At 36.4% G+C, this 15855-nt stretch overlaps 1 protein-coding gene across 1 annotated transcript in view; it reads right to left on the bottom strand.

The window, feature by feature from the left end:
- BRIP1 (BRCA1 interacting protein C-terminal helicase 1) overlaps positions 1-15855 on the bottom strand; it is a 176572-nt gene that overhangs the window by 95064 nt on the left and 65653 nt on the right. Inside the window, exons 10-12 of the mRNA XM_032428708.1 lie at positions 4317-4471; positions 1544-1709; positions 1298-1438 (exon numbers count right to left, since the gene is read on the bottom strand). Coding sequence (XP_032284599.1) covers positions 1298-1438; positions 1544-1709; positions 4317-4471 — 462 coding nt within the window. The remainder of the gene's footprint in view (positions 1-1297; positions 1439-1543; positions 1710-4316; positions 4472-15855) is intronic.

The following is a 15855-nucleotide window of genomic DNA, read 5'->3' as shown; positions in this document are numbered from 1 at the left end:
TGAGCATCTGACTTCAGCTCAGGTCATGATCTCAGGGTCCTGGAATCAGGCTCTGTGCTCAGCAGGGAGTCAGCTTGTCCCTCTCCCTCTCCCTCTGCCCCTTCCCCCATTCATGCTCTCTCTCAAATAAATAAATAAAATCTTTAAAAAAAGAAAAAGAAAACAACAGCTTTATAAAGAACTAGAATTGTGTTAGGTGCACAGGTGATGTTAAGTATGCAGCTAGCCACTTTAAATTACTTCATAAAAAGAAGCAGAAGGGGGCGCCTGGGTGGCTCAGTTGGTTAAGCGACTGCCTTCGGCTCAGGTCATGATCCTGGAGTCCCTGGATCGAGTCCCGCATCGGGCTCCCTGCTCGGCAGGGAGTCTGCTTCTCCCTCTGACCCTCCCCCCTCTCATGTGCTCTCTTTCTCTCTCTCTCTCAAATAAATGAATAAATAAAAATCTTTAAAAAAAAAAAAAAAAAAGAAGCAGAAGGTAGATTGACAAATGACAATTCAAATGTTCCTAGGAAATTAAATAACATTTATATGGTATTATTATAAAACATTAAAAACTTAAGTTATAGGACTCATGAGAGTACTTTTATTTTTTTATTTTTAATTTTTTTAAAGATTTTATTTATTTGTCAGAGAGATAGAGAGAGAGAGAGCATGTACACACAAGCAAGGGGAGCAGCAGAGAGAAAAGCAGGCTTCCCTCTGAGCAGGGAGCCCGATGCAGGACTTGATCCCGGGACTCCAGGATCATGACCTGAGCCGAAGGCAGTCACTTAACCAACTGAGCCATCCAGGCGCCCATGAGAGTACTTTTAATTCATTTCAGATATTCAAACACATGCTGAACCCTTGCTAATTAACTAATGCCCAGTATTAATCCAGGTGCACTGGAAGAATGGGGACATAAAAAGAAGAATAAGGATATAGCACTGTCTGTTGGAAAAGAGAAACAAATGAACAAATAATTATGCAATAGGAACTATGGTAAAGACATTAAATTTTTGTTTTGTTTTTAATTCTCATTTTTAAAAACCTAAAACATACTTAAATGAAGAAACTGCAATATAAACTTTGCATCTAAAGTGTGTATTTTTACTCAATGAGCTGAAGGAATGCTATTTATCAGTATTTCCTTTTGTTGACACTGCCAAACAGCTGACAGATTTTTCTTTTATTCTAAAGCTAAAATGTTGAATTTCCTATCAGGATCTGTTAGTATTTCAGGTACCTTCTAATTTTCTTCATATAAAATTATATTGAGGTAAAAAGACTGAGAGCCTTCAAAAAAACATACTAACCTGTGAGTTATTAATGACATGATTAGCCTCCAGTTGGATAGTGAATGTAACACCAAGTTCTGATGAGAAGGATTTCATTGGTGATAATGTCCCAGATGTCAAAACAATTGTCCAAACTTTGCCATTAATATCTGAAAAGGCCTAAAAGGAAACAATATTAGATACATCTTTACAAGAGTAAAACATATTTAATTGTTGGTATTGAGCAAGATGACAGAATTTTCATTTACAACATGACAGGCTTACCACAGCTGGATTTAAGCACCAAAAGTTTAGCACATGAACTGCAATTTTCTGTCTTGAACGTTTCTTATTTTTTGCCAGAGCAAAGAATCCATTTTTATCTGAAGTATCAATCTGATTTATCCAAGAATAAGTCTGTTGAATAGCAACTTTATAATCATCGGCAAATCTGGATGAAAATAAAATGGCAATTAAATGGCAAAACTTTATGAAACACATAATATCCCAGCTACATACAATATAAAAACTGATTAAACTAAAACTAAATCGAGAGTCCTGGTATCTTCTCACTCAAAGATACCATCTTCCCCACCAACAACCCCCACCGCTAATTAAATTCAGTAATTCTGATAGAAAATGAGCCATTAAATCTTACAATCAACTTCTTCTTACAGAGGTTAGATATTATCTAAATATCCATCCCTTACCATTTCCCATCCCTATGTTCGAACAATATATTAATCATGGCAAAACCAGAATTAAAATCCAGGTCTCCTAACTCCTAGTCTAGAGCTCTTTGCACTCTGTGTTACATTATCAGTCACAAAATAGATAACAGTTTTCCTTAAAGAAGCTAAACAGTGCATTATACTTTTTTATTACATGAGAAAATGGAAAGAATTTTTACTGAAAGTTTTAAAAGTTTAGAAAACTAATTATAAATTTTAAGTTCCTTTAAAATATGGGTTTCAGTCTTCATTAACTTTTAATGAAGGTATTGATCTCTGTGATCCCATCCAACTTATAATTTCTTTCAATAAGAGGCTATGCACACACACAAAAAAAAGGCTATGCACACTTCAGCTTAAAGAGAATAAAATATGGTATTCTCCACCATGTCCTCACAATAATATTGACTGTTAATTTCACACCTAGAGAGATCAGATCTCAAAGTTCAAGTCAGGGACCCTATAATCCTTGGAGAGAATTTTATAAAAGTACTGAGAGCTATAAACTATAAAACATTTAGAGGAAAACATAGGGGAAAATCTTAATGATACCAGATTTGGCCATATTTCTTGTATATACCAAAGGCACAAGCAACAAAAGAAAAAATAAACTGGACTTCATCAAAATTAAAAAACTTTTGTGCATCCAAGGACACTATCAGAGAGTGAGAAGACAACCCACAGAATGGGGTATATGTGTAAAACATATATCTGATATAGGATTAATATGCAGAATATATAGGTAACTTTTACAACTCAACAACAACAAAAAATAACCCAATTCAAAAATGGGCATAGGATGTGAATAGACATTACTCCAATGAAGACATGCAAATGGACAATAAGAACATGAAAAGATGCTCAACATCACTAGCCATTAGTGGAGGGTGGAGTAAATAAAAACTATAAGCAAATACCACTTTATACCCATTAGGATGGCTATTATCCCAAAAGTGAGAAACAAGTACTGGCAAGGATGTTGAGCGACTAGAAATGTTGTGCATAACTATGGGAATTTAAAATGGGAAAATAGTATGTTGATTCCTCAAAAAGTTAAATACAGAATTACCATATGACCCTGAAATTCCACACTCCAGGTATTTACCTGGAGGAATTGAAAGCAGGGACTCAAACAGATACTTGTGGTTTTTTTGTTTGTTTGTTTTTTAAAGGATTTTATTTATTTGACAGAGAGAGCCACAGCGAGAGAGGGAACACAAGCAGCGGGAGTGGGAGAGGGAGAGCAGGCTTCCCGCCGAAGAGGGAGCCCGATGCGGGGCTCGATCCCAGGACCCTGGGATCATGACCTGAGCCGAAGGCAGACACTTAACAACTGAGCCACCCAGGCGCCCCTCAAACAAATACTTGTCTATCAATGTTCACTGTAGCATTATTCACAATAGACAAAAGGTGAAAATAATCCAAATGGCCATCAACATAACAAAGGATAAACAAACTATGGTATATACATATGATGGAATCTGATAATATTCAGCCATAAAACAGAATGGTATTCTGATATATGTTACCACATGGATGAACCTTGAAAACAATGTACTAAGTTAAATAAGCCAGATGCAAAAGAACAAATATTATAAGATTCCACTTTATAGGAGATAACCTAAAAGGGGCAAATCCATGGAGATGAAAGAAAAGAGGTTACCAAAGGTTATGAGAAGAGGGAAATGGGAACTATTGTTTCATGGGTATAGAAGTCCTGAAAAAGTTCTGGGAATGGATAGTAGTGATGTGAATATACTTAATGCTACTAAAATGTACACTTAAAATGGTTAAAAGAGTAAATTTTATGTTATGTATGTATGTTTTACCATAAAAAAATTGGAACCAGATAGTACTATAATTTAATAAGGGATTGAGTGAGGGGAGTTAACTGTTTCTCATTTTCCACGTTTCACTAAATAGAGGCTTTATGCAATAAGAGACTTTCTGACACTGGAAGAAACATATCTAAAACTGTCCTTAAAACCTAAATGTTTAAGTTCAGTCATATACAGTTTAATGTATAATTATAATATATAATACATTGTATAAATTATACAATATAAATTATAAAAATAAATTTATACAAATTTAATGCTGCATTAAGAAAATGTATTTAAAATATATCTACTTTTTTTATTTTAATACTCATTTTCATTAATAAAGACTAATTCCAATAGATCTAAGTCTGTACCAACAAGTAAGAACAATATTTATACCACTTCTTTACAACGAGCCTAGGTACTTGCACAACTTAAACACATGGTAGCACCCAATAAAACTAATATTTTTAAGAGGGAAAATACAAATCATATATATTTACTAACCTGCTATTTTGCCTAAAAAGATAGTCAAACACCATAAAAAGTCCTTTGAGCATTATTTGAGTTGAAGCACTAATAATCGGTACTAATCTTGCCTCCTCTTTACCATGCATTGGTAAGGCTTTTTCTTCTTTTTGAAGGACAGCAGAAAAATGTCCCTATAAGAAATTACCATTATTAAGTACATTGCAGGAAATGGGAAGAAGAGGAAAACAAACTTCTTAAAATTATAAAACCCAAATGAAATATACACTGAAATTTTAGGCAAACACTATTAATATACAAGTGCTAACTATGTTTTAAATTCCCACATAGTCCCTAGCACCCTACACAAAAGTACATCTTTAAGGCTCTTAAACCACCAAACATACATTTTACTTACCCATTCTCACAATAGTTATATCATAATTTTTACTAAGTCAATATTTTTAACAAAATTGTGATTATATATACATTGTTATAGCTAACCTATATATAGTATACTGTATTTCCTTTCTTTTGTGACATTTACTTTTTATTTACTTTTTCCTAGTGTTTATGCTTAAATCAACCTTTTTAATAAATTATCACTTGTTAAAAATGATAGATAGACAGACAGATAGACAGATAGATAGACAAATTCCCATATATTCCCAAATTCTCTTCAGAGTCAAAGACACTTTAACAGTAAGTTATACATTTAGGAGGTTCATTACTTCTTCAGGCAATCAGGGTATTATTTAGTGCCCTTCAAAAGTAATGAACTAGGCACGCCTGGCTGGCTCAGTTGGTACAGCTTGCAACCTTTGATCTCAAGGTTGTGAGTTCAAGCCCTATGTTGGGCATGGAGCTTACTTTTAAAAACAAACAAACAAAAGGACTAAATAAAAATGCACCAAATGGTTTTTCCAAAGAGCTTACAAGGGTTGATATGCCACCTAAATGCCTGAATTACTTCCAGGTAGTATTCCAATGATGAGAATAATATGACTGTATGACAAGCAAAAAATTTTAAATGACTCAAGGAAACAATACATGCTAAATACAAATGTATACTAACTGGCTCATTTGTTTTCATGTGGCTCGTAAGTTTTAATAAATGTTCTGAAGTCAGATAGCAGTGACAGTTGCATAATTCTGTGACTATACTAAAAACTACTGAATTGTATACTATAAGAGGGTAAATTTTATGGCATGTGAATTATATTTCAATCAAGCTGTTAATTAAAAAAATAAAGAATTTTAAAACAACAGACATTACTAAATGATGCAAGACTAGTAATATAGTCTCTTTTAAGTAGCAATAAGACCAGGATGTCTATTTCACTGCCTGTGATAAACAATGCACTGGAAGTTTAAGCCAACAAAGAAATAAATAGAATGTGATGGAGTTGGAAAGAAAGAAAATAGTCATTACTTATAAACAGTATAATTACACAGAAAATTTAAGAATCCATAGACAAACCTATAAGATAGTTCAGCAAAGTGGTTGGTTACAAGATAAATAAAAATCCACTACCGTTTTTATACAGCAATAACAACTAGAAAATGCAATTTTTTAAAGGTACCATTTGAAAAAGAAACAGAAACTTTAACTTAGGAATAAATCTATCCAAAACACCTAAGACTTTTAAAAATAAAATCATAAAATTTTATTGACAGATATAGGATATAATAAATGAAGAACTTTATACATGTTGTTTGTGAATGGGAAAACTCCCGTATTATAAATACATCAATTCTTCCTAAATTCAGTGAAATTCCAACCAAAATTCCAACAGAATTTTTCATGGAAATTTACAAGCTAATTCTAAAATTCAGCCAAGATCATCCCAAAGGAAAAGAACAAAGTGAGGAAATATGCACTACCATGTATCAGCATTTTTCTCATGCTAGAGTAATTAACAAATATGAGTTTAGGTCACAGAACAAAGTCCAGAAATTCAAAAATAAATGAAAATCAGGTATGTGGCAGGAGTGTCATTACAAATCAGAAAGAAATGAACTATTTAGTAAATGATGCTGAGAAGATGATCCATGCAGGAAATAAAATGGATTCCCAATCTCACAACGTAAACAAAAATGAATCTTCAGCTGATTTTATCAAGAAAAAATAACACTTTTAGAAAATGTAGCACAAGATAAGGAAAGACTGCTTAAACTCAAATACAATTCATAAAAGAAAAAACACTAATAAATTTGAATTCACTAAAATAAACTTTCAGAAAAATACTCCATAAATAAACCACAAGACACAAGAATATACATGCAATGCAATAAGCAACAAAGAATTAGTATTTAGAATATATAAAGGAAATAGCGAAATATACAAAGATATATTTTCAAGGATGTTCATAACAGAATTGTTTCTTATTCTGGGAAAGCTGGCAACAACCTACATTTCAAATGCCAAGATTAATCAAGTAATTTAGAATATGTGTACTCACAAAAATGCTACACTGCAATTAAAAAGCATGTGAAAGGGGCATCTGGGTGGCTCGGCCTGTTAAGGCTCCAATTCTTGGTTTTGGCTCAGGTTGTGATCTCAGGGTCGTGATTTGGGAGTCCTGCATGGGCTCCACGCTCAGTGCAGAATCTGCTTAAGATTCTTTCTCCCTCTGCTCTCTCCCCCCCCCAAGCCCCCATTCTCTCTAATAAATAAATATTTAAAAGAATAAAAATCATGTGAAAGAATCTATTAAAATAGTACTTGTAGGGGCACCGGGGTGGTTTAGTCATTTAAGCACCCCACTCTTGATCTCAGGTCCTGTGACCAAGCCCCTGACAGGCTCCATGATCCGTGGGGAGTAGGCCTGAAATTCTCTCCCTCACTCTCTCCCTCCCCACTGCTCGCACATGCGCTCTCTCTGAAATAAATAAATCTTAAAAAAAAAAAAAAACAGTGCTCATAACATAACATTAAATGAAAAGAGGCTGCAAAGAAATATGCAGCATATCAGAAATCTATGTCAGGTAAATATATGCATAAAATAAAATACGTGGATATAAATCCAAAAGTTAATAATGATCATCTTTAAGTTGATGAGTTTTCTTTTTCCTTTGTGCCTTTCGTATTTTCTAAGTTTTTTCCTTTGACATATATTTATTTGTACATTTTTATTAAATTATAATATATATAATGCACTAGTCGTAAGTATACAGCTCACCTTTAAAATGTAAAGTTTATGTAAAAAATCATGGAAAGATGTCATAATATGGACAATACTTACATTACTACATTGCATTTTAAAAAATGCAGGGCAAAAATTATAAGTATAATCTGATTAAAATACATTTTCAATATTCATATGCCCAGAATGCTAGTGGTGATCATGGTAGCCATAGTTCCTGTTTTGGTTCAAAAACCTCTTTAAGTCCATATGAGGAAAATTACAAAACTCTGATAAAAGAAATCAAAGATCCAAACAAATGGAGAGATACTCTCTGTTCATAGATAGGAAGATTCAATATTGTTGAGAAATTCTTCTTGTTGTTGTTAGTTCTTCCTAGTTTGATCTATAGATTTAATGCCATCTCAATCAAAATTCCAGAAAGTTACTTTGTGGATATTGACTAACTGAGTCTAAAGTTAATTTGGAAAGAAACAAACCAGAATAATCAACACAATACAGAAAAAAGTCAGAGAACTGATACTACCCGACTTCAAGACTTACTATAAATCTACAGTAATCAAGATAGCGTGGTATTAGTAAAGGAACAGGAAAATCAATCAATGGAAAAGAACAAAGAGCCTAAAAATGGACCCACAAGGATATAGTCAACTATCTTTAACAAAGGAGCAAAGACAATCCAATGGAGAAGGGCGGTCTTTTCAACAAATGGTGATAGAATAATTGGACATCTACATGCAAAGAAATGAATCTGGATACAGACCTTCTATCTTTCACAAAAATTAACTAAAAATGGACCACAGACCTAAATGTAAAATGAAAACTCTAAAACTTTTAGAAGAAAAGACAGAAGAAAATCTAAGTGACTTCAGGTTTCGTGGTGAGTTTTTAGACACAATACCTAAAGTGGTCCATCGAAGAAAAAATTGGTAAGCTGAACTTTGTCAAAACTAAAAACTTATGTTCCATAAAAGACACTGTTAACAGAATGAAAAGAAAAGCCACAGACTGGAAGAATATATCTGCAAACACGTATCTGATGAAGGACTTGTATGCCAAATATACAGAGAACACTTAAAACTCAACAACAGGAAGACAAAGAACCCAACTGAAGAGTAGGCAAAAGATTTGAAGAGACATCTCACAAATAAGATATATAGATGGCAAAAGAACTTGTGAAAAGATGTTCCACATCAATGTCATCAGGGAATTGTAAATTAAAACAATAATAAGATACTACTACATATCTATTAGAATGGCTGGTATTCAAAACCCTGACAATTCCAAATGTTGGCAAGGATGGATAATAACAGGAACCTTCATTCACTGATGATGGGAATGTAAAACAGCACAGCCACTTTGGAAGACAGCAGTTTCTTGCACAGCTAAAAACAGTCTTACCATACAATACAGTAATTGTACTAAGTATTTACCCAAATAAGAAGAAAGCACAACCACACAAAAATATGCACACAAATGTTTATAACAAATTTATTCAGAACTGCCCAAACATGGAAGCCACCAGTATGTCCTACAGTAGGTGAAAGGATAAAGAAATGGTGTGCATACATACAATGAATATTGTTTAGCAGTAAAAAGAAATAAGCCATCAAGCCATAAAAAATCATGAGGGGAGGGCGGAGCAAGATGGTGGAGGAGTAGGAGACCTGGATTTCGTCTGGTCTCAGGCATTCAGCTGGATAGGGATCAAACCATTCTGAACACCTACAAACTCAACAGGAGATCGAAGAAAAGAATAGCAACAACTCTCTGAACAGAAAGGCGACCACTTTCTGGAAGGTAGGACGTGCGGAGAAGTGAATCCGAGGCGATATTTGGGAGGATAGACGGTGGGGGAGGGGGCCTCCGACGGCCGCTTCTGGCAAATGATAGAGCCGCGGAGCACAAACTCGGAACTTTTAGAAGTCGGCTCCGCTGAGGGACATCACTCCAGTGGCTAAGCGGGGGGTGGAACCCTCGTGGGACAGTGTGGTCTCAGGACCCTCAGGGTCACAGAAAGACCGGGGATGCCTGAGTGCGGCAGAGCTCCCAGGTATCGGAGCGGGGAAGCCGGCTGCAGAGACAGAGACGAGGCGCGGGCTCTCAGATCGGGGTTGCCATAAACTGTGATCCGCAGCACAGTCGGGCCACTGCTCCTCCAGTGGGGACCCAACAAGCGGCAGATCCGGGGAGACTCACCTTCCTCCCCCGGGAGGAGCGGCACGGGAGCGCACCAGAGATCTGCTGGGTTTGGAGACTCCACAGGGGGTCGGGTGCCAGAGATAGAAACGCTCGGTCACAGGCCGGGTGAGCACGGAGTGCGGCCGGAGACCGGGGAGACAGGAGTGATTGACTGCTTTTCTCTGGGGGCTCACTGAGGAGCGGAGCCCGAGTTCTCGGCTCCTCTGGGGTGGAGATTGGGAGGGCGCCATTTTCACTCTCGACCTCCAAAGCTGTACCGAAGGCTTGCAGGGAACAAAAGCTCCCGAGAGCAAACCCGAGCAGATTACTTAGCCCGGACCGGCAAGGGTGGGACAATTCCACCTCCAGCAAAGACATTTGGGAACCATGGCAACAGGCCCCTCCCCCAGAAGATCAGTAAGAACAGCCAGCCAAGACCAAGTATACCGATCAATGAGAACGGCAGAACTCCAGCGCTAGGGGAATACTGCACATAGAATCCATGGCTTTTTTTCCCATGATTCTTTAGTCTTTCAAAGTTAATTTTTTTTTTAACCGTCTTTTTTTTTTTTTTTTTGAATTTTTCTTTTTCCCTTTTTCAACCAACATCTTATCAATCCCTTTTTTAAAAACATTTTTATTTTTCATTTTTAGAGTCATATTCTATCCCTTCATAGTAGTTACCCTTATTTTTGGCATATATATATAAGTTGTTCTCTCTTTAAAATTTTGAGATACAGTTTCTTCTAACAGATCAAAATATACCCTAAATCTCCAGTGTATGGCTTTGTTCTACTCTCCTGCCTGATCACATTCTCTTTTTTCTTTTTTTTAAAAATCCTTTCTTTTTTCAAACAACTTCTTATCAATCCCTTTTATAAAATTTTTTATAATTTTCATCTTTACAGTCATATTCCATCCCTTCATCATATCAACCCTTATTTTTGTACATATATAAGTTTTTCTTTCTTTAAAATTTTGGGAGGCACTTTCTTCTAACAGACCAAAATACACCCAAAATCTAGTGTGTGGCACTGATCTATGCACCAGCCTGATCATATTTGATCATATTCTGGTTTTTTTTGTTTTGTTCTGTTTCTGTTTGTTTTTATCTTTTTCTTTTTCTTTTTTTTTTTTTTCCTTTTTTCTTTCTTTCCCTTTCTTTTCCCCCAGCTTCAGGTCTTTTCTGATTTGTTTAGAGTACATTTTCTGGGGACATTGTTATCCTGTTAGCATTTTGTTCTCTCATTCATCTATTCTCCTCTGGACAAAATGACAAGATGGAAAAAATCACCTCAACAAAAAGAACAAGAGGTAGTACCGACTGCCAGGGACCTACTCAATATGGACATTAGTACAATGTCGGATCTAGAGTTCAGAATCATGACTTTAAAGATACTAGCTGGGCTTGAAAAAAGCATGGAAGTTATTAGAGAAACCCTTTCTGGAGAAGTAAAAGAACTAAAATCTAACCAAGTCGAAATCAAAAAGGCTATTAATGAGGTGCAATCAAAAATGGGGGTGCTAACTGCTAGGATAAATGAGGCAGAAGAGAGAATCAGTGATATAGAAGACCAAATGATGGAAAATAAAGAAGCTGAGAAAAAGAGAGATAAACAACTACTGGATCACGAGGGCAGAATTCGAGAGATAAGCGATACGATAAGACAAAACAACATTAGAATAATTGGGATCCCAGAAGAAGAAGAAAGAGAGAGAGGAGCAGAAGGTATATTGGAGCAAATTATAGCAGAGAACTTCCCTAATTTGGGGAAAGAAACAGGCATCAAAATCCAGGAGGCACAGAGAACCCCTCTCAAAATCAATAAAAATAGGTCAACACCCCAACATCTAATAGTAAAACTTACAAGTCTCAGAGACAAAGAGAAAATCCTGAAAGAGGCTCGGGAGAAGAGATATATAACCTACAATGGTAGATACATTAGATTGGCAACAGACCTATCCACAGAGACCTGGCAGGCCAGAAACGACTGGCATGATGTATTCAGAGCACTAAACGAGAAAAATATGCAGCCAAGAATACTATATCCAGCTAGGCTGTCATTGAAAATAGAAGGAGAGATAAAAAGCTTCCAGGACAAACAAAAACTAAAGGAATTTGCAAACACGAAACCAGCCCTACAAGAAATATTGAAAGGGGTCCTCTAAGCAAAGAGAGAGCCTAAAAGCAACACAGACCAGAAAGGAACACAGACAATATACAGTAACAGTCACCTTACAGGCAATACGATGGCACTAAATTCCTATCTTTCAATAATTACCCTGAATGTGAATGGACTAAATGCCCCAATCAAAAGACACAGGCTATCAGATTGGATTAAAAAACAAGATCCATCGATACACTGTCTGCAAGAGACTCATTTTAGACCCAAAGACACCCCCGGACTGAAAGTGAGGGGGTGGAAAACCATTTACCATGCTAATGGACACCAAAAGAAAGCTGGGGTGGCAATCCTTATATCAGACAAATTAGATTTTAAACCAAAGACTGTAATAAGAGATGAGGAAGGACACTATATCCTACTTAAGGGGTCTATCCAACAAGGAGATCTAACAATTGTAAGTATTTATGCCCCTAACATGAGAGCAGCCAATTATATAAGGCAATTAATAACAAAAGCAAAGAAACACATTGACAACAATACAATAATAGCGGGGGACTTTAACACCCCCCTCAGTGAAATGGACAGATCATCTAAGCAAAAGATCAACAAGGAAATAAAGACTTTAAATGACACACTGGACCAAATGGACTTCACGGATATATTCAGAACATTCCATCCCAAAGCAATGGAATACACATTCTTCTCTAGCGCCCATGGAACATTCTCCAGAATAGATCACATCCTAGGTCACAAATCAGGTCTCAACCGGTACCAAAAGACTGGGATGATTCCCTGCCTATTTTCAGACCACAATGCTTTGAAACTAGAACTCAATCACAAGAGGAAAGTCGGAAAGAACTCAAATACATGGAGGCTAAAGAGCATCCTACTAAAGAATGAATGGGTCAACCAGGAAATTTAGGAAGAATTTTAAAAATTCATGGAACTAATGAGAATGAAAACACATCTGTTCAAAACCTTTGGGATATAGCAAAGGCAGTCCTCAGAGGGAAGTACACTGCAATACAAGCCTCTCTCAAAGAATTAGAAAAATCTCAAATATACAAGCTAACCTTACACCTAAACGAGCTGGAGAAAGAAAAACAAGTAAAGCCTAAACCCAGCAGGCGAAGAGAAATAATAGAGATTAGAGCAGAAATCAATGAAACAGAAACCAAAAGAGCAGAAGAGATCAACGAAAACTAGAAGCTGGTTCTTTGAAAGAATTAATAAGATCGATAATCCACTAGCCAGACTTATCCAAAAGAAAAGAGAAAAGACCCAAATTAATAAAGTCATGAATGAAAGGGGAGAGATCACGACCAACACAAAGGAAATACAGACAATTTTAAGAACATGTTATGAGCAACTATATGCCAACAAATTAGGCAATCTGGAAGAAATGGATGCATTCCTGGAAACTTATAAACTACCAAAATTGAAACAGGAAGAAACAGAAAATCTGAACAGACCAATAACCAGTAAGGAAACTGAAACAGTAATCAAAAACCTCCCAAAAAACAAGAGTGCAGGGCCAGATGGTTTCCCAGGGAATGCTATTAAACATTTAAAAGAGAAATAATACCTATTCTGATGAAGCTCTTTCAAAAAATAGAAATGGAAGGAAAACTTCCAAACTCATTCTATGAGGCTAGCATTACCTTGATCCCCAAACCAAAGACCCCATCAAAAAGGAGAATTACAGACCAATATCCTTGATGAACATGGATGCCAAATACTCACCAAGATACTAGCCAATAGGATCCAACAGTACATTAAAAGGATTATTCACCACGACCAAGTGGGTTTTATTCCTGGATTGCAAAGGTGGTTCAACATTCGCAAATAAATCAACGTGATAGATCACATTAATAAAAGAAAAGAGAAGAACCATATGATCCTCTCAATTGATGCAGAAAAAGCATTTGACAAAATATAGCATCTTTTCTTGATTAAAACTCTTCACAATGTAGGGATAAAGGGAACATACCTCACTATCATAAAAGCCATCTATGAAAAGCCCACAGCGAATATCATTCTCAATGGGGAAAAACTGAGAGCTTTCCCCCTAAGGTCAGGAACACGGCAGGGATGTTCACTATCACCACTGTTGTTCAACACAGTACTAGAAGTCCTAGCCTCAGCAATCAGACAACAAAAAGAAATAAAAGGCATTCAAATTGGCAAAGAAGAAGTCAAACTCTCACTCTTCGCAGATAACATGATACTTTATGTGAAAAACCCAAAAGATTCCACCCCAAAATTGCTAGAACTCATACAGTAATTCAGCAATATGGCAGGATACAAAATCAATGCACAGAAATCAGTTGCATTTCTATACACTAACAATGTGACTGAATAAAGAGAAATTAAGGAGTAGATCCCATTTACAATTGCACCAAAAACTATAAGATACCTAGGAATAAACCTAACCGAAGACGTAAAGGATCTGTACTCTAAAAACTACAGAACACTTATGAAAGAAATTGAGGAAGACACAAAGAGATGGAAAAACATTCCATGCTCATAGATTATAAGAATAAATGTTGTTAAAATGTCTATGCCTCCCAGAGCAATCTACACATTCAATGTAATCCCTATCAAAATACCATCGACGTTTTCCACAGAGCTGAAACAAATAATCCCACAATTTGTATGGAATCAGAAAAGACCCTGAATCACCAGAAAATGTTGAAAAAGAAAACCAAAGCTGGGGGCATCACAATGCCTGATTTCAAGCTACATTACAAACTGTGATCAAGACATGGTACTGGCATAAAAACAGACACATAGATCAATGGAACAGAACAGAGAGCCCAGAAATGGACCCTCAACTCTATGGTCAACTAATCTTCGACAAAGAAGGAAAGAATGTCCAATGGAAAAAGAACAGTCTCTTCAATAAATGATGCTGGGAAAACTGGACAGACACATGCAGAAGAATGAAACTGGACCATTCTCTTACACCATACACCAAGATAAACTCAAAATGGACAAAAGACCTAAATGTGAGACAGGAATCCATCAAAATCCTAGAGGAGAACACAGGCAGCAACCTCTTCAACCTCAGCCACAGCAACTTCTTGCAAGACACGTCTCTAAAGGCAAGGGAAACAAAATCAAAAATGAACTATTGGGACCTCATCAAGATAAAAAGCTTCTGCACAGCAAAGGAAACAGTCAACAAAACTAAAAGGCAACCTATGGAATGGGAGAAGATATTTGCAAATGACATATCAGAGAAAGGACTGGTATCCAAGATCTATAAAGAACTTATCAAACTCAACACCCAAAAAAACAAATAATCCAGTCAAGAAATGGGTAGAAGCCATGAACAGACATTTCTTCAAAGATGTACAAATGCCAACAGACACATGAAAAAATGCTCCACATCACTTGTCATCTGGGAAATACAAACCAATACCACAATGAGAAACCACTTACACCAGTTAGAATGGCTAAAATTAACAAGACAAGAAACAACAAATGTTGGCGAGGATATGGAGAAAGGGGAACCCTTCTTACACTGCTGGTGGGAATGCAAGTTGGGATAGCCACTCTGGAAAACAGTTTGGAGGTTCCACAAGAAGTTAAAAATAGAGCTACCCTATAACTCAGCAATTACACTACTGGGTATTTACCCCAAAGATACAGATGTGGTGAAATGAAGGGACACCTGCCCCAGTGTTCATAGCAGCAATGTCCACAATAGCCAAATTGTGGAAGGAGCTGAGATGTCCTTCAACAGATGAATGGATAAAGAAGATGTGGCTTATGGAATATTACTCAGCCATCAAAAAGAATGAATACTTACCATTTACATCGATGTGGATGGAACTGGAGGGTATTATGCTAAGTGAAATAAGTCAATCAGAAAAAGACAATTATCATACGGTTTCACTCATATGTAAAATATAAGAAATAGCAAAGAGGATCAGGGGAAGGGAGGGAAAACTGAATAGGAAGAAATCAGAGAGGGAGACAAACCATGAGAGACTCTTGACTCTGAGGAACAAAATGAAGGTTGCAGAAGGGGAGGTGGGTGGGGGGATGGGGTAACTGGGTGATGGGCATTAAGGAGGGCATGTGATGTAATAAGCACTAGGTGTTATACGCAACTGATGA

Source organism: Phoca vitulina, unplaced genomic scaffold (assembly GCF_004348235.1).
Source record: "Phoca vitulina isolate PV1807 unplaced genomic scaffold, GSC_HSeal_1.0 scaffold40, whole genome shotgun sequence".
Lineage (NCBI taxonomy): Eukaryota > Metazoa > Chordata > Mammalia > Carnivora > Phocidae > Phoca > Phoca vitulina.
This window is presented reverse-complemented; position numbering and strand designations above follow the sequence as displayed.